Source organism: Melanaphis sacchari, unplaced genomic scaffold (assembly GCF_002803265.2).
Source record: "Melanaphis sacchari strain LSU unplaced genomic scaffold, SCAv2.0 Contig77_pilon_pilon, whole genome shotgun sequence".
Taxonomy (NCBI): domain Eukaryota; kingdom Metazoa; phylum Arthropoda; class Insecta; order Hemiptera; family Aphididae; genus Melanaphis; species Melanaphis sacchari.
In genome coordinates, this window is record NW_020271547.1 from 1,919,108 (window position 1) to 1,938,185 (window position 19,078).

Below are 19,078 nucleotides of genomic sequence, written 5' to 3' on the forward strand. Positions count from 1 at the left end.
GTGCATTATGCACATTCCGACTGATTAGTGATTACTGAATCGATTGATGAGTAGGGGTATTATTGCTAATAAAGAATTAATAGTAGGTAGGTAGGTAGTGATTACTCAGTGACCAATAAATAATGGGTTATGGGTTCCGGAGATGGCACGATGCAATATCTGAAACTGTGGTAGTAGGTTGACAAAATATCATTATTATTTTTATAACATGCGTCATTGTTATATTTTATTATTTAAGTGAGAAATACAGCTGTACATGACAAAGAGGTTTAAATAGCAATTAGCATTGGTGTTAAAGTCGTTGAACACTTTCTACATTATTTTTGTACAATCCATAAAAGTATATAAATATAACTTGATTTTTTTCTCGTATCAGCTACAATCCTTGGACCACGGTCTCAGGTAAAAGAATTTAGTTTATGACTGTGATTTGGTTACCTATATTTTTATCATATAGATTGTATTTATCACAACGTGGAATTGTCCTCCAAATTTGAAATACTCTTATCAATTGTCAGCCGTCATAGGTATTTCCACTATTTCGGTATTTAACGTCTCGAAGTCGTTTTGTTCATTTATTCTTTTTATTCGTGGCACGAAACTCGAACTGTAAAGGTCAGTATTTCTCTGCGTTCAGAATTGGATGTAATTTTATTTTTATTTTTAATCAAACGTACATAGTGTTTCAGGTAAGATATTTTATACGTTTTGTAGAAGTTTAAAGAACATTGCTGTTGTCATGTCGATGATTGTGTCTTGTCCGGATTATGGCAAAGTTTTCAATGACAATATACACGGACACATTTTGCTTCATCCACTATGCGTGAAATTCATTGACACACCTGAATTTCAAAGATTGCGGAACATCAAACAGCTTGGTACAACATATTTAGTTTACCCCTGTGCAAGCGTTAATCGATTTGAACATTCTATTGGGTAATTAATTTAAATTTTACATTTATAAGTTAAGTATTATCTATTCTCAAAATTACCCCTTTATTCATAATTACATATGTATTGTGGGCATTTAATTAAAAGGTTTATACTTCATTTAGAATAAAAGTATAAAAAGACATCAGGCATATCCATTCTCATTATTGGCAATTGGTACTTCTACATTCATGCTTAAATTGGTTTAATTTGAATTAAGTATACAGTATAGTAGATTATTCTCTTTTAAATTGAATATTTTACTGTATTGTCTAAAATATAGATTTTTTAAGTTTTAACAATTAATGTAACTTTATTTGATGTAAAAATTAAGAATGTATGCTATAAAAATTGAGTAATATGATCACAACTCACAAGAAACTTACAATTTAATATTGTTTATGCACTTCTGTACAATTTGGAAAATGGCCAATAGTGTGTTTAATTTGAATGCCTATAATACGGAATGTCTATAAATATTTTTTCATTTATTTGATATATTTTTTTAAAATAACTGCTTTCAGTGTTTGTTATTTAGCTGGACAAATGATTGAATCTTTATGTCGAAATTCAGGTGATGATATTAATGTTTCTTCAGAAGAAAAATTGTGTGTTGAATTAGCAGGTCTTTGTCATGATCTTGGGCATGGTCCTTTGTCTCATAGTTGGGAAAGATATCTTAAAGCATCTGGAGTCGACTGGAAGGTACAAAAGTTTGTAATAATATAATTAATAATAATAATATAACATTGGTTCAGTAAAAATAAAAATACATTTTTATATACCTAATATCTATAGTACCTCATAAAAATACAAACATTTTAATGTTTTTAATGTTTTCTTTTTTTTTAAATTAATTTTTTTTGCTTTACATCAATAATTTATAGTAGTATGAACTAAGTAATGTATTATGAAATAGTCTTTTTTTTTTTTAGTTTTATATTAAAGATATTTAAAGGTTAGGTTACTAGGTATGCCAAATAAATAGTACTTATAACAAATAAGAATAATTGTATCATACCTGTTATAAAATTTTGTCAAATAAAATTAATCTTATATACATTTTTTTGTTAATCAAATAGTATATAATATACAAAGTTGTAGGTACAATAGGTACATATTTTTTTTTTTAATTAAAATTATATCAATTGCTTATTGATACATATTATTTAAGCATGAAGAAAGTTCAACTGAAATGCTGAAGTATATTATACAGAAGTATGATTTAGAAAAAGAACTTAAAAAATATGGACTTAATGTGGAGTATCATGTTGAATTAATTTGTGAATTTATTAGAGGAGAAGGAAAGTTATTAGTAGAAAACCATTTCTTATATCAGGTAAATTAGTTTTTAATTAATTTATTAAAATTATAATTAATTATTATTAACCAAGTGTATTTATTTTCAGGTTGTATCAAATAAAGATAATGGCATTGATGTTGATAAATGGGATTACTTTTTACGTGATGGAAATTGTTTAAATTTAAGCATATCATTTGATTATAAAAGATTGATGCAGTTTTCTAGAGTAGTTTTAGATCCTAATTCAAACCAACCAAAACAAGTTATAGCATTCAGAAATAAAGAGGCTAGAAACATATATGACATGTTTAGAGTGAGATCAGATTTACATCTGAGAGCTTATCAACACACAGCAGTTCAAAACACAGAATTGATGTATGCAAATTAAATGCTTAATAAAATTAATTTTGTACAATTAAAATGACATTCATAAATAATTATGATTTATAACATATGAGTTTATTTAATTTTTAGTATATTGTAAATGTGGACACCGTTTGATAATTTTGTTCATATATTTATGATTTATTGAATTTATTTTATAGAATAACTTAAATTCTGTATCACTGTAATTAAAATATTAATTTATTTTTCTATTTTAGGTGGATTGATGTGTTATTAAAAGCTGAAAATTATTTTACTATACAAATTCCATCTGGTGCCAAGTAAGTTTTGTTCAATAATTTAATTTTTTTATAGACTATAGAAAAATTATATTATTTAATTGTGTAATGTTAAGTTTTATTTTAAAGGAAAATTCCATTATATTTTATTAACAATTATTAATTATGAGCTTATAAATTTGAAATTGTTGGTAAAATGGATAAATAATTAATTTAGATATTTATACATTTCATTATAATACTTTACATTTATAATTATTAAAATTAAATTAATAAACTTATATAAATAATTGTACATTTGATGTATTAAATACACATAATCAAGGTCTAAGTTTGTTTGATCTATATAAGTAAAACTAAAAAAAAAATATTTAAGTACGTAAAAATTCATAATTATCCTAAGTTTACTTGAATTTATTATAACTATCACATAATAAAATACATGTATATATTTATTATTCTCATAATTTATTTAAACATATTTTATAATAAAAATAAGTAAATTAAGCTAAGAATATATATTTTTTTAGGTTTGGCTTAAATGAAGCTCATACAAATATTGAAGCAATGTCTCGTTTAACTGACCACATATTGTGTGATATTCAATATAGCAATGATCCAAAATTGGAAGAAGCTAAAAGTTTAATCAATAGATTACATACAAGACATCTATATAAATTTATTGGTTCTTATAATTTAATATTTGTGAGTATAATTTTAAATTAATATTTGTTTTAGATTTCATATCTGTAAGGGATAAATTTAATACAGAAAAATCTTATAATTATGATAAATAATCATAAAACTACACAGTTTGTTACTATAAATTGTGTTGTTGAGAAAAAATAATAGAAATAACGTTCAATGTATGGTTTAAATTGTTGTTTCAACTTGCAACTCTGTGAAAAACTAAAAAAATTCTCACAAGATATTTTATCCGTTGGTGTCTAATTAATAATTATGTTATAGATAAGAAAACAAAAATTTTGAGATTTATAAATTATAATATAAATATTAAAGAATTATAAACTAATAGACATCTAGAAAATAATTTTATTACTATTTATTAAAATTAATACTTGTAATTATATTACTTTTAAATGATTTTTAAAGATTAACAAAGAAATTTACAACAAGTCTATTGATGTTGAAAATTTAAAACAAAATCTTCAGAATGAATTGCAAAAACAATTTGGTATTGAATTTGGCATTACAGCTACTTGGTTAAACTGCGGATGTCCATTAAGAAATCCATTAGAAAAAGTATTATTTTTCAAGAAACCATTGTATAATAATTCATTAGTTGTAATGGATGACACACCATATCAAAATGTATATCCTATGAATGAGTAAGTAATAGTTTAGTATTTTAGTTGTATATTTTCCTTGTTGTTTTATTTTATATTAGACATTACAACACTTTGTATGAAGGTTAAGCAATGTGAAAACAGTTCGGCCTCCATGTAGTGATTTAACATGAACAATTAAAGAAAGACATTACCATACTAACGATTAATTAATATACATATGGGACAAAACCACTTAACTACTGATAGCCACTTGAATAATCATGACTCATAGACCACCTCTTTCACTCATTTTAGGATAAAATAAAATCAATGAAAATTGTATTTTGTTGTAATTGTGAAAATAAAAAATTATGTTTGCAATTGATTATTACTTATAATATCACACTTGAGACTCGAGGCTTATTCAATTTTATATCGATTGGCTGTGGCAATTTAAGCAATAAAATTAAGGAATAATTGTTAGTTTTTCAAGTAGGCAGTATCTATCTGTTCTATCCACCAACATATTCAAATGTTAACCATATTAAAAATTAAATAAATAAATATGCTGCGTGTACATTAAATTAAAGAATAATATATGATTATTTGAATGTTACATAGTATATTTTATGGTATCAGACAGTAGTGTGGCAATGAGGGTAATTGAGAGACGGCTGCCTCTCATGTTTTTTAAGAGTGATGAGTGTCATTGGGTGGATGGGAAATAATTTAAATTCATAACTACGAATTTAGGAAAATATTTTTTATTTTTTAGATACTTTTTAATTGTTGGTTGATGGGTGGATAGGTATCAAAAAATATATTTTCTTCTGAAAATATTTAATTTTGCCACACCACTGATGTCAGGAATATTACTTTTTGTTATATAAACATTTATTTATTTTTTAATTACCTAGTTAAAACTGTTTTTCAAGTTAAATAAAAAATAATTAGCTCTGCAGTTCACTTATGAGAGGCTTACAGATCTTCAGTTAGGATCACTATTAAAAATATTAAAAATTATTATCAACTAATATATACAAGTAAAATGTTAATACCTAATAATTGACTTATGATCATCTTGTGAAAAAAGAATCAAAAATATAGATAATATTAGGTTATGAGGCAAAACAACTAAAGTATGATAGAGAATAAGATGTAAATCTTATAAATGTTTTGTATGGTGTATTTTATTTTTAAATTTTAAACCAGTTTAAATTTGATGATTTGAAAAAAATAAATATTTATTAGTAAATTATAATTTAAGAATAGAAAAATCTATATTCATTAATTTTATGTTTTAAATAAAATGTATATGTTTAATAATAAAACTAATACAATTTGATAAATTTGAGATGCGTTCAACTATTTTTTGTGTGGTGTGGTATTAAGTTATATGTTTTGTGTTAATTGATTTGTTCAGTTATTATATCACATTAATACGTCATTATTTTTTCTTCCAGATTAGAATTTTTTAAGCGAGATATCAATGTATTTTGTAAATCACTTAAATTTAAGGATAGTCAGCATAAAGAAATTGATCTTGCTTGTAATTCATTTTTAAAGAATTTCAGGCCATAATGTAAGTTTATATTTTTATCTAATTTTTAGACATAAAATATTATCAAATTGTCATATTTTATTATATCCTATTAAATCTTAAATTATATTATTTTATATTAATATTTTATTAGAATTTCATAATAACTATTAGATACTCATATGATTACTATATTATATTATTCCATAAAAATAAATAAGTCTTTATTTATTTCTTAGTTCTTAGAATTTTTGAATAAATATGATTTACTATAAACTTATATTATATGTAATTATTAAATTGATTTTATTCTTTATCAGTATACATTTATATTTTATACATTTTTACAGTATTAACAATGTGTTCAAATTTGTCATATTTTTATGAATAATTATTTACTACACTAGTAAAATTAATTTATTATGGTTTAACTGTATAGCTTCTGGTTCGAGTATACATCCAATTTAAATACTATGACTAAACATAACACCAGATCAAAGAATATTAAAATTCCATATATATTAATTGTAAGAATAAATAATGTATTACACTTACATTAAGTCAATATTAGTTGAATTAAATAGATCACCAACCAAAGTATGTATCTAATATTGTTTTTTTATTTTATTTTCAAAAATGTCAATTAATTATAATATACTTATATGAATAAACTTTATTACTTTATTATATTTTAATTGATAATCATACTTTGTTAAAACTAATTATATTTAACATAATATTTATTTTATTTGTAACCACTGATCTATGATGTTAGTTGTGATAATAGTTTTTAATAACATGCAATTTAATTTTGATTTATTATTTATTATATTATTTATAAATTACAATTGTTTTGATTTTTATAATATAATTATTATTTTATTTATTTTGAAAATGTTAATAACAAAAATTAAGCAGTTTATTTATAATTTTACTTTTTGTATGTCATTTATTTTATTTTAACTTCAGTCCTTCAGCTACTGTAATATTTTAATCCTTCAATCTTTGGCATTTAATGGTCTTATACATTTGATTCATTTGAATATAAAACAATGTACTGTTTATTTATATTTATCAACCTCAAATTTTTTATTTACAATCACAATGAAAATAATTGTAAAATTATTCTTTGAACTTGTATGAATATTTTATATGACACATCAATGGAATTTTATAAAGTTCAGAAACATATAGTTAGAAATACTGGAAAGCAATAGAATAATTGCAATTTGCAAATAAAATCTTTGATTTATTATTTACTGAAATAGAACCTATAGCAAATTATTATTAGTTTTACTAATGTTTGTCCCAAAACTACTGAGATATAATCACATAGAAACAATTATTCAAGTAAAATTGTAATGCTACTATTGAGCATAAACCTACACACTGGTGCAGCAGAAAGTTCCTATTATTAATATTCAATTATTATTATAATAGTATATTATGTTATAATTTTTATTAACCTTTGTGTCAATACCTTATCTTAGTAAACAGGTATTGGTTTAAAAACAGTGTCAGTTTATATAATATTTTTAAAATGTCATTATATACAGTAAAATGTATATAATACCTTCATAAAATTTTTAAATCTTTATAAATAATAATGATGTTTTTCAATTATAACAAAATTACTTATATCCTTATTTCTCACTTAAATATACTTTTTCGCTTAAATTAAACTTCGAATGTTTGTAAAAAAAAAAAATGAAAATTCTGTTATTAGTTATTTATAATATTTTTCTGTTTCAATATGAACTACTTATGAGCAACTTTGTATTAAAATCTCAAACCTTAGCTATAAAAATGAAACATTTTATACATTTTGAATTACGAAATAATTTACAGTTCGTAATTTTTAGGTCAAGGAGCCTAACTAGTTTTCTTATTGGTGGTTATCGCCATTAAGCAAAATATACAAATAATAATAATAATAATATTTATTTTTCTATTACCAATTTCATGTTTTAATCATTTAATTGTCAAATGTTGTTTGGTTTTTTGTTTATTTGTTTTATCTGTAAGTACCTAATAAGTTTGTATTTTGCGTATTCTGCATGTCATTTATTTTTACTGTTAACTGCCCATAATTTTGTTTAAATTACAAAGTAGAACTTGAAAAATCCTTATGTTCATTGTTCTTCATAGTATATTTAAATCAGTTAATACATAATTAAATGAGTACCTATGGTAAAGGCAACTTTAATTTATTGTATTGCTCAAAAAAATTATATTTAATCGTCTTTAATATGAATGTTAATAATAACACAAAAAAGCGAAATCAAAGTTTAAATTTAAAATAAATAAAAAATAGGATAAAAAGTATAAGTATGAAGCGGCCGGACTGACACAAGGGACACAAGCCTCTTGTATGTAAGTCCGGTATTAATAAATATTGAATATACTTGTTCTTGTGTTATTACCTTCCTCCTGTTCTTCGGAGGGTTCTCGAGATCGTGACTCAAGAATATAATCAAATACACCGTTACACAAATTATATAGTAACAGAACCTGCACTAACAATTAGTATTTTAGACATGCACCTTACCTGATTCGCCGCAGTGAATACTTATAGTACGTTCCTCAATCCTCGGAGAAAGGTATAAGGTGATACAAGTTACGATACGATTTAAGGAAAACTTAAGTTTAAATAAGAAAAACAACACTGATTAAACTTAGAAAAAAGAAAGAAGTCCAGCTGTCGCTCACTGCAGAGTCTTGTGTGTGAGGTGTGTGGTGGTTTTTGAGTAGAGCTCCTGCTCGCTTGTCTGGTGCGCCTACACTTGTAATTTTGTCGGTGCTCATGCACTCGATAGTTTGGCTGGTGCTCATGCACTGGCGAGAGAAGACGACGTGGTCAAGACAGCCAGGGTCGGAGGCGGCTCCAATAAAGGCCTCCACGTCCTTAGAGAAATCGGCTTTCTCCCCGACAACGGAGAGCCTCATTAGACCATCCCTTGTCTATTCATACTCATACATCACAGGTAGGTATTGCAACTTTTAGAATAGAATTTCTCTGTCTACTTGGTGGACCGGTGATATAATGGCTCGACACATCCGTTTTGGCCGTATCTAATTATTATTTGGCTTCGCAGAAATCTGCAGCATCGATGATGAAGATGACAGTGAACGCGAACGGATTTCAACAGTTGTAGTTGGTGCCATTACTGTCGCGTTAACCATTAGAATATAATTTTCCATTCCCGGATCTTTATAATTAGCCAGAACAATAGGTGACGGATTATGTGTAGAAGGTTCGACCAGAATCTCTTGCGTCTTGCACCGTGACAGAGCGACTGGTTTTAACTATCTACATCATAGTTTCCGCCAGAAATTATCTCGGCGATAAATTGCAATCAGCATGGAAATGTGTGGTATAATTCACAACTTGTTATGACTTTTAATGATTGACCATTTGACAGTTCTTTTGAAAAGGGCTATATCTTAGTATCAGATGTAAAAGTTTGCATGGTTGCATGGACCATGGTGTTTTTCTGTGATGAATGATAATGCTTTTAGAAATGATTAATAATTATTATTTATTTGATGTATTCTTTGTTAGAATGATATTGAAATAATCAATTAGATGGACATGAATATTTTATACTTCAAAACTAAATGGTTAGCAATAGCAACAATACATAAGTATATATTATTATATTTGTATTAATATACGTAACTTAGTGTACCTACGTGTGAAAATTGCTGCAAAAGATTTTGAAATTAAAAGCCTGCATTTATAGTTTAAATAAATCCGTTGTTAGCTTTTATTAGTAATAATTTTGAATTTTATGATTTTAGATTCATAGTAAAGCGATGAATGTATTGATTTTACATACATTGATGTGTGTTGTTTTTTTTTGGGGGGGGGGGGGGGGGGGCAGTAAATATGCTCTGATTTTCAACTTTGGGAATGGTTAAAAATTGCATATAAATAGTATTTTGGCCGATCAAAAGTAAAAATTTTAAAAGTTTTTTTCTGAATAATCAGGAAAAACGGGAAATTTCATGCTAAATCAGTTTTTGACAAAATTGATTTTTTTATTTTGTTATAACTTACACAAATAAACATATAGAGATTTGAATTGACAACCAGAATTTTATACTATCATTGTCTATACATGGTATATTTTCAAAATATTTTGACTCCTCTTGTGCTATGTATAGAAATTTAAATTTTTGATTCTCCCTTTTTTAGTTTTATAGTCTATAAATCAATAAATATCACTAAATAATTGTCTACTTGGTCAAAAAACTTGAAAATTTAATACAAGATACTTTATAATTTTCAACCTTTCTATGACTTTAAATACCTATTTACCATTTTGTAAATCGTTTGCCGTATCAACTAATTCTTGCAATACCTAATAGTTATATTTATAGAAAGTTTAAAATATTATTACATTTGAAATAGACAATTTTAAGATTTATATATATATATAAACATACAATGTAATATAAATTATAATATACCGCCTATCTTTAATATTATTAAATTTCTAAAGTGTAAAGTATGAACTATGAAATATTATTCGTATTATATTTTTAATATATATATAATATATAGAGATAACTGCATTAAAGATGATATTTAAAAATAAATCAAAAGATAAATTCTAAAGTACAATAAAAAAAAAAAAAAATTATAATCATAATATAATTTAATGAAGATGCAAAAAAGTAACTTTTTATGCATAAAAGTATACATAATCCTAACTACAAAGTATTATTAATGTTTAATATGAATACATTTTAACAATGTTAATGAATACAATAAAATATATAAATTAACAATACGATATATATCTAATACATAAGTACGTCAAGTCAAAAATAAATTAAAACATTTAATTTCTATAAGGTTTTATAACCATATAACCAATTAAAAATAAAAATATTATTACGAGTAATCCAAAACCGTTCAAAACTAATGATTCAATTGAATACGTTTTGTAATTCATTGCTCTGAAACAAAAACATTGTACACATACATTTTATTTTATATATTATTATGCTGAATATAAAATAAACAATAATATCTCAATGGGCAATAATTTAATAATTTATAATATTATGTAGTCGTGTAGAGCGTAGGAATATTAATAAATTATATTGATGGTCCGTAGTATCATTTTACGTTTTATTATTATATAATAATAGATGGAAATTATTTTAGTCAACACTAGTTTATTCAAATTTTAAACCTCGAAGAAAAATAAACACTTATAATCACTGACTACTGTTGATTACGATTTAAAATAATGGTATCTTTAATCGTGCTACTCACCGATATTTAAATTATAGATTGTATGTATGTTATCTCCAACAATCTACACTATCGTAAAGACAGTAATAACGTTATTAAATAGGTTACGATTTAGTCCGCGGAGTAAACTTAAAAACAATTTATTTATAAGTTAATGTATGAAATATTTTAAAATAAGTATGCGTGAAATATGTCGTATCAAAAACTATTATTAAATTAAACTGGGTAACTACCTACTGTAAAATTACTAAGTTCTAGGTGTATAAAGTTATAACTGTTATGAGCAAGTACTTGGTGTGTATTATACAGATTCAATATAGAATTAATTTTTAGAGGAGATTCATAATTAAGTAATTTTGTTTCATTACATTTATTTCTGAAAATATTAACTGTTAAGTTGTCAATCGCAATAAGATGTTTAGCATTTTATTATTCCTTAAAATTATAATAAAGTAATATATATTATTAATTTTATTAAAATATTCTGTGAATTTTTAAATTAAAACATGTCAGATATAATTTATAATAAATATAACGAGATAAAAATATAATAAAAGGAATTTTTGTATTATAAGGCAATAATAATTTAGTTAAGTTGCTTATCTTATTTTTCAATGTCAACGTGAAAAAATCCCAAAATATTTTTCAAACGTATCACCGACCAAGTCCACAGTAAGTTATCATTTATCAAGCTGCTCAAATTACAAAAGGATAAATATTTTTTTAATAATACGAGTAAACTTGTTTAGATTTGAGTTTAAAAATGAAATAAAAATGTTAGCTTCTTCAAAATTTTATAATTTATTAGAGGCCATTAAGACGTATAGTATTCAAAATTATTGTTATTTTATAATTTATAATATAATTTATAGATAATCTTATCTTACTATTATAGGTCATAACTAAACAACAATTTAATGCCGACACCCAATTAAAATACAATTTCACATTGAGATTCATATTTATGTTCAATAGAATCAATGGATATACAACCCTCTTAGTTAGACCTCCGTAATTAATTAATTACGTTAAAAAAACACACACAATAGGTATTAATATATTTTTAAAATTCTAGAAAAGTATTCGTATAAAAATAGTTAGATAACTTTCAGAAAAAAATAAAAAATGAATTGAATGCATAACAAGTGTTATCGTAGGTACACACGATACGGACAACAATGCAAACAATTGATTATCAGTAAACATTATAATGCTACTTAGGTATGTTCCGTTGTGTTGGTTTTATTTTATATATTTGTTTTTTGTTTTTTAACATTCTCGGTACTTAACCACAGAACAATACTGTAACTAGTGTAACTACTCAATAGTGTGATAGAGTAGTGTGAACAAGTTACAAGTGATTATTAATATGGCAGCGGTTTGTTACCATTATATCAATTGAAACTTCTAATATAGATATAATAAATACATGTATATTATTACACGGCAGGTTAGGTGGTATATGTATGGTATCTCAACTTGTAACCTACAGTCGATCAACATTTAATAGTCATATATCGTATCCGTAAACTTCCTACGTTTGTCTACGTATTACATCTACCCAAGACAAAGAAACCAAGTGGACCGTTTATCATACATATAACTATTGATTAATAACGCATACATTTAAACATCTTGCACGACAAAAGCCAAAGGATGCATCAAAAAGAAAGTTCTGATGGAAAATCCAAGTGGAGAGTGGTGGTCTGACACAGTGAAAAGATATTTGGTGTGAATGAACGATGCTATACTTAAAACATCGGTATGGCAACGGATGATGGGATAGAGATCAGCGGAGAGGGATTGTTGAAGCGGCAAAGGATTTTTACTGATTCGTCTCAATGAACCATAGAAGAAGATCAAGTCTCAAGTCCGCCAGTGGCTATAACACGGCGTCATCATACTTACAACGTCTTAATGGCGTGTTGGTTGAGTCCGGCAATCAGGGCGATGGTTGACATGATGGTAGTGTACAGGCTGAACATCTTTCCCAGCGGTAACCCTATGCTGTGCAGACATGGCATCATGAACGTGGCGCCGGCAGTCAGCCATTGGACCGTGAACATGGCGGCCGCCAATATACCGGTCCAAGAGTGTATCGAGTATAAATGGCCCTCGTAGAATGCACTACCCTCGGGTTTGCCCGCTTCTTTGTGCACATACATGGCGCACAGCCCCAAGGCCGACACGAGGTACGCGAACGTGTGCAACATCACGTACGGTAACGACACTTTGGATTTGTGAGATTTTATCATGAAAATCGCTGCGAACAATTGCGTAATATATTATAGAATTATATACATTGTCCATCTAAGTCTAAGATTTATGATAACTATGTGATGTAATGATTAATTTTTGTACGAAATAATTGCGCTTTGTTAGCCTCCAAAAAAAAAAATATAAATAATTAATTGAAGTCCCCTAAAATTCATCTTGAACATCTCAAATAATTGTTTAGTCTCGTAGTTTGTTGATATCAAGCGGAACTCAAGTACACCCATACCCCATACCCCCTAAAATAATCGAATTTAAACATTTTAACAGAAGATTGCAACGTTTAATTCGTGAAAAGTAGACCTTAGGTTTATTTTCATACAATGATTAAAACGCGATAAAGCGTTTTAGCGTCATTTGATTATAATATATTAACAGTTGACCGATAATTGCCAGCAACCACTTACAGTTAGCATAGAGGTATATGAATCCAATTGTGCTAAGCGAATAATGCCAATTGGAAAATTGGTTTTTAGTGATCGACGTCGAGTTACTGTGAGGAGACACCTCAAAATATCCGTGTTGATATATGATAGATCGGCAAATAATCGTGGCAACGCATGTAAGTCCGACAGCTTGAAATATCGTCCAAAAACACAAACCAGTGCTGTATTTTTTGACGTTTTGCTCTGGAATTATATACAAATCATCAAATGATATTTGATTATTAATTATTGTTTTGTAAAATAGAAATTAATTCATTGAGTGGCTTTATCTTTCATGTATATTATACACGAACACCACTACGTAACATTTTAATATTTTCAATGTCGAAATGAATTATTAATATTCCTATGAAGATAAATGGAAAGGAATACATTTAGAGGTATAAATATTCATAAATTGTCTCAATGATTGAAAACCGACTTACAAATAAGAATAAGAAGTGTAATAATATGTCCTTTACCATAATTATGTATCGCTGGATGAGTTTGAGACGATTGATAGCCATCTGAAACCAATTATTAAATATTTAAAAATTATCAAACATTTTAAGACTAATCATAAGTTTGTATAAACATATTCCTACATCGGTCTACATTCTTAATACAAACAATATTATATGTAACTGTTTTTCTCCTCAGGCATTTTGAAAATGTAAACACATCTTTTGTCAAAATCAACTTAAAGGGGAAAATAAGAATACAGAAACCAAGTGTTCCTAGAACCTACCAATCTATGTACTTTTATATCATACTTACAGAAAAATTACAACCTACTAAACTATAGAAGCAGTTCAAATTAATAAACGTTTTTACCAAAATTTAAGCATGTCATAAAGTTAGTATAGAATAATCCGCTTATTTTTTATATGTCAACCATCACATTATTTACATTCACAAAAAAACCAATACACAAACGTAGATATGGCATAGAAAAGGGTTTTTAACTTGTAGCCCGCGTTGTCTTTATTTAAGGCCTGAGAATGCTATATAAACTTGACGCAGTTTAAGTAATTCTAGAACTTTAAGTATTTTTATTATATATATCACTTTGATCAGCTTTTTTTCTTAGTAGATTAATTTGGATCTTCCATTTCATATTAATATTAATTCCAATACTTCAATATTTAATGTTGTATTCTGTATTTATTAATTCACAACAGCATTTGTTTAATTGTGTACGGTGATCATTATGAATTTTTATTTTTGTTTCAGTGGGTAATACGCACCATCTATTAAGATGTAAAAACCAATCCATGTCTTATTTCAATTTAGAAATAAATTATTTTTAATTAACCATTTTTTTTTTTAAATTAATTTTGAATCTATTTTTATACTACATTAAATATCTTATTTCATGAGTCACTTGAATTTCACAGTTACAGTATCATCTGTGTAGAAAATTAGTTGGTTTTTTAAAGGAAGTAAATGAATACCATTCGTAACAGTAAGAGAGAGAGATAACTGTTTCTTGAGGAACAACGCATTTTATTAGACACAGGGAACTAAATCATTCATTTAATCAATACATCCATTTAATTCTCGTTTTTCCTGAAAAGATCTTGTTTCATGAGTACTTCAATTCCTAAACAACTTCTTTTCGTCTATAATGTATACACATTATTTCAACTAGTCAAATTTATCACACAATCTATTTAATAAAATATTATATATTTCTATAGGTGCAGCCGTATACAAGTATATGTTTTTTATTGAATATACTCGTACAATTTACAAATTTCGAAATTGGGCCGTATTCATAACATTTTCTATATCTATAGGTATGCTCAATTAAGACTTAATTATTAATTTACAATTCATTTCCTAATTCCAGGCATAGGATTGACAACGAATGATTATTGTTGATTTTCTTAAAAATTATTAGTCAATATTAATTTTAATAGTGGATTAATCGAATACACAATAAAGGCGTGACATAAGTCATAAATTTTTTAAGGTAAGCAAGGATAAGTGGTATTTTATTGTGTATGTTAAAATTAATTTAATCTTACTGATACCCAGTTTCAATTAATTTGTTGGTAGGTGAGTGTTAAATACTGTTATTATTGTCAAATTTTTATAGTAGTTCGTTACGCATGATGCAACTAGTTTACGTGGAAATAACACTATAATGAACGACTGCACTAATTTGATACCTAGCGGTGCATATATGGCAAGTTTATATATATACCTATCTACCATTTTTCTTTCAATTTTTTTTCATTAAGTATCACAATACAATTATAAAGATAGGAACCACAATAGTATTATTTTCATCAATATACCTAACTCCTTGCCTATTGGCTATTTAATAGTGATAACGTCAACCAGCAGATAGTAAGTTTATAATAAAAACAATTATACTATCATTTTTACGAACTTGCTAATTTACATAAGTAATTATCATAATTTATCTTACATGGTATTGAAAATAATAATAAGAAATGGACAACGGCCCCTTATTCTATATATATTAATAATATTAATTCAAGAACTTATCTCATTAGTTCATAATTTATATTCCTAATTATGGCTATTATAGGCTTTAGAATTAGGATTGACAACCAAATTATCATATAAACACCTATGAAATGATGCCATATAAAGTGTATTATGAATACGATCAACTTTAAATTTTGTAAATTGTATATTACTCTAAACACATCGTGATTATATATTTTTACTACACGGTCTGACTATAATTTTTAGGTAAAAAATGAAGTGTTGTTCTATAATTAATTACTGGTGGAGTTAAATTTATTTTAGTTGATTAAAAAAGTACCTGTGAAATTTACATGCACCTGAAAAATGTACTAATAAGTTTTATTCCTAAATGTCGTATATCTTAATTATTAACTCTCAGTAGCGGCTATACATATATAAAACTTGGTAGGTGTGTGGGAAAAGTTGCCTTGATGAATAATTATTAATCTTATAATGACTCATTAGTCATTACCTAATCATAATAATGAAAATAATCCTAAAAAAATTAATGAATTTAATGAGTTATTTTATAATGAATTAGCTAATCATGCACGACGTTGTTCAAGACAAATTAAATGTCTATGAATATAGTTTTTCTTAAACTCCGTTAAATGTAATAGCTATTTTATTTTCTGTAAGTGAACAATTCCATAAGGAGTCCCTTCTTTAAAATATTATTGACTGCGAAGTGCATATTCTCAGTATACCTATCTACTAAATTTTAGAACCACATGAATGCGATTAACTTAGATGTGGATCGTTAACATATCCACAGACATTGTCTTTTATAAATTTAATAAAAAATTTAAAATACCTAAAAATAGCATACATAAAGCTAAAATATTTTGTATAGCTGCTGAAGGGTTATTCCTTTTATCGAGTAGCTTGAGTCAAGTACCTATTGTATTATAGTACATATTCTTATTGTAAAATTAGTAAATAGATTGTATATTTACTAATAAAAATTAAAAAAGTAAAAAAATTAATTCATTTTATTTCAAGGATAGCAATCAATGTAAACCCTTATTTCTAAGAAGCGTTAATAAATATTAACAAGATTTATGGTATAAATTAAAAGACCAAAATATAAAATAACGTGTCAATACAACTTAGAGATTTTAAATTATAATTTATCTATTTACAAATTATAGATCCTAGCTAATTATAATCATAAAACCACGGAAAAGTTCGACGTCCTTAGATTTATTTTCAGTGTTTCATACATTCGGAATTTAAAACACTCGAATAGTCAAATTCTTCAATAAAAAATCGAACATAAATCACATATAATAATAAAATTGTAGTACCTACCTCTACCTATATAACGAACGTGTGATTTGGGTTTAAGCAAAAAAAAAATAGGTAAAGTTATTTAGAATAAGAATTCGGAAGACTTTTAAAAAGTATACCATCAAGAAATGAAATCGAAAAACATATTTTTATTCATTAAAAAAATAAGTCCAATTGTTTAGAGGTATACGATAATTTAAAGTATGTAGAATATTTAATAATTGGATAAAAAAATTATCTTTAATGTCGGACGGTCACGAATGTTGTTTTATTTTATTTTTTCTATACATGTATGTTTTAACTAAAACAAAATTTGAAAGATATTTTTTGGAATTACAAATGTGTGTTATGTCGTTATGCGTATAAATAGGGTAATGAATATTAGTATATCTGGTGTAACGTCCAGACGTCCTCTACAAGACATTATAGAAATCATTTATTAAAAAGGTTAAACTTATTTTTGTACATTGAAAATAGAATATTGTTTTGATAATTAAAGTACAAGTACTTATAATGACGAAACAAAATGGAGTAGAGAGAGTAATAAAATTATAAATATATGGATATAGATATGCCATAAGACTATAGTAATATTATAAATTATAAGATTTCGTTTCAAGTGCCCACATCGATGGGTAAGAACGCAGCTACTTCACTCGTCCCCGCACACCTACGGCACATCGTTTAAATACATCTATATATATATATATAATATGCTACAGACATTATACAATAAAAACGATCACTCGTCGGGGCGTTCAAAATTTTTAATAATTAATCTGTGATCACATACTTGCCGTTATGTTCCCCGTGCGTTTGACGGCGTTACTGTTGGTGATGATTTGCTCGACTATGGAGTTACCGACGTCGTCCAAATCTAAGACCTCCGTGTCATCTGCATACGATAAAAATAAATCATAAAAATATAAATCGAATTCCGTGGGATCAGCACACCCAATCCGATACGTATATATCCGTCTTACGGGAATAATCCGTATGCTATTCGATCGTAATTATAATTAGGTATAAATTATATCGGCGTTGTCGTTACCTTTGACGGAGCTGGTCGTGCTGCCGACTGTCTGCAAAGCGTACATGGCTGCGGTCGGTAAATAATGCGTTCACCGTTTTGTTACACTACAATTACGAACAACGGGCTTTTGCGTTTACGTGACGTGACCGATATAAAATATAATAATATTACAAATCAATTACAATATGTACATGTACGTAAGAAGTATACTGTCGCGCGTAACCTAAAAGCGACTGCTGATTTCTAACCGACGGCGACGAGTGGATACCATGTCATACCTCAAGTCGTTATCTCAAGAGCTACACTCATCGTGTGGTAGGTACGCTTGGCTATTGGAGGTTTTCGCGTATCTCTCGCACAGCCGCCGAACGAGCTTGTCCGCGGTTATATCACGTATCGTATAGCAATGCAGGGTTTGCATCGCGTGACCTTGTGCAAGATTTTCACACACTCGGACCTCGAACACGACAACACGTGACACCTGTGTGAGATTCGAGCCCAGACAGCAAAAAAAAAAAAAATGTTGTTTCAATATTGTATTAACAATTAATTTTAAATGATGAAATTGAATGGATATTATATGCAAGTTGAATGTAAATTTTT

General features: G+C 26.7%; 2 protein-coding genes across 5 annotated transcripts; one reads left to right on the plus strand and one right to left on the minus strand.

Annotated features, from left to right (window-relative positions):
- Positions 1–205: 205 nt before the first annotated feature.
- On the plus strand, positions 206–6,323 carry LOC112601394 (deoxynucleoside triphosphate triphosphohydrolase SAMHD1). 4 transcript variants are annotated; one of them, XM_025349016.1, is made up of 11 exons: positions 206–402; positions 458–615; positions 690–936; positions 1,455–1,635; positions 2,105–2,269; positions 2,340–2,608; positions 2,836–2,898; positions 3,387–3,561; positions 3,970–4,205; positions 5,609–5,727; positions 6,125–6,323. In XM_025349016.1, exons 3-10 carry the CDS (start codon positions 740–742, stop codon positions 5,724–5,726), a joined length of 1,404 nt encoding a protein of 467 aa, XP_025204801.1. In that variant the 5' UTR covers positions 206–402; positions 458–615; positions 690–739; the 3' UTR covers position 5,727; positions 6,125–6,323. The 4 variants fall into 4 exon arrangements, with proteins under 4 accessions (XP_025204801.1, XP_025204802.1, XP_025204799.1 ...); XM_025349017.1 differs by having other exon boundaries at positions 715–936; XM_025349014.1 differs by having other exon boundaries at positions 207–402; positions 682–936.
- Positions 6,324–10,517: 4,194 nt separating this feature from the next.
- On the minus strand, positions 10,518–18,745 carry LOC112601392 (cytochrome b ascorbate-dependent protein 3-like). The gene is made up of 6 exons (XM_025349012.1): positions 18,494–18,745; positions 18,236–18,337; positions 14,133–14,177; positions 13,633–13,854; positions 12,860–13,214; positions 10,518–10,650 (listed from the first exon to the last, which is right to left on the minus strand). The coding sequence occupies exons 1-6, from the start codon at positions 18,537–18,539 to the stop codon at positions 10,533–10,535; spliced, it is 888 nt and encodes a 295-aa protein (XP_025204797.1). The 5' UTR covers positions 18,540–18,745; the 3' UTR covers positions 10,518–10,532.
- Between the last annotated feature and the right edge of the window lie 333 nt (positions 18,746–19,078).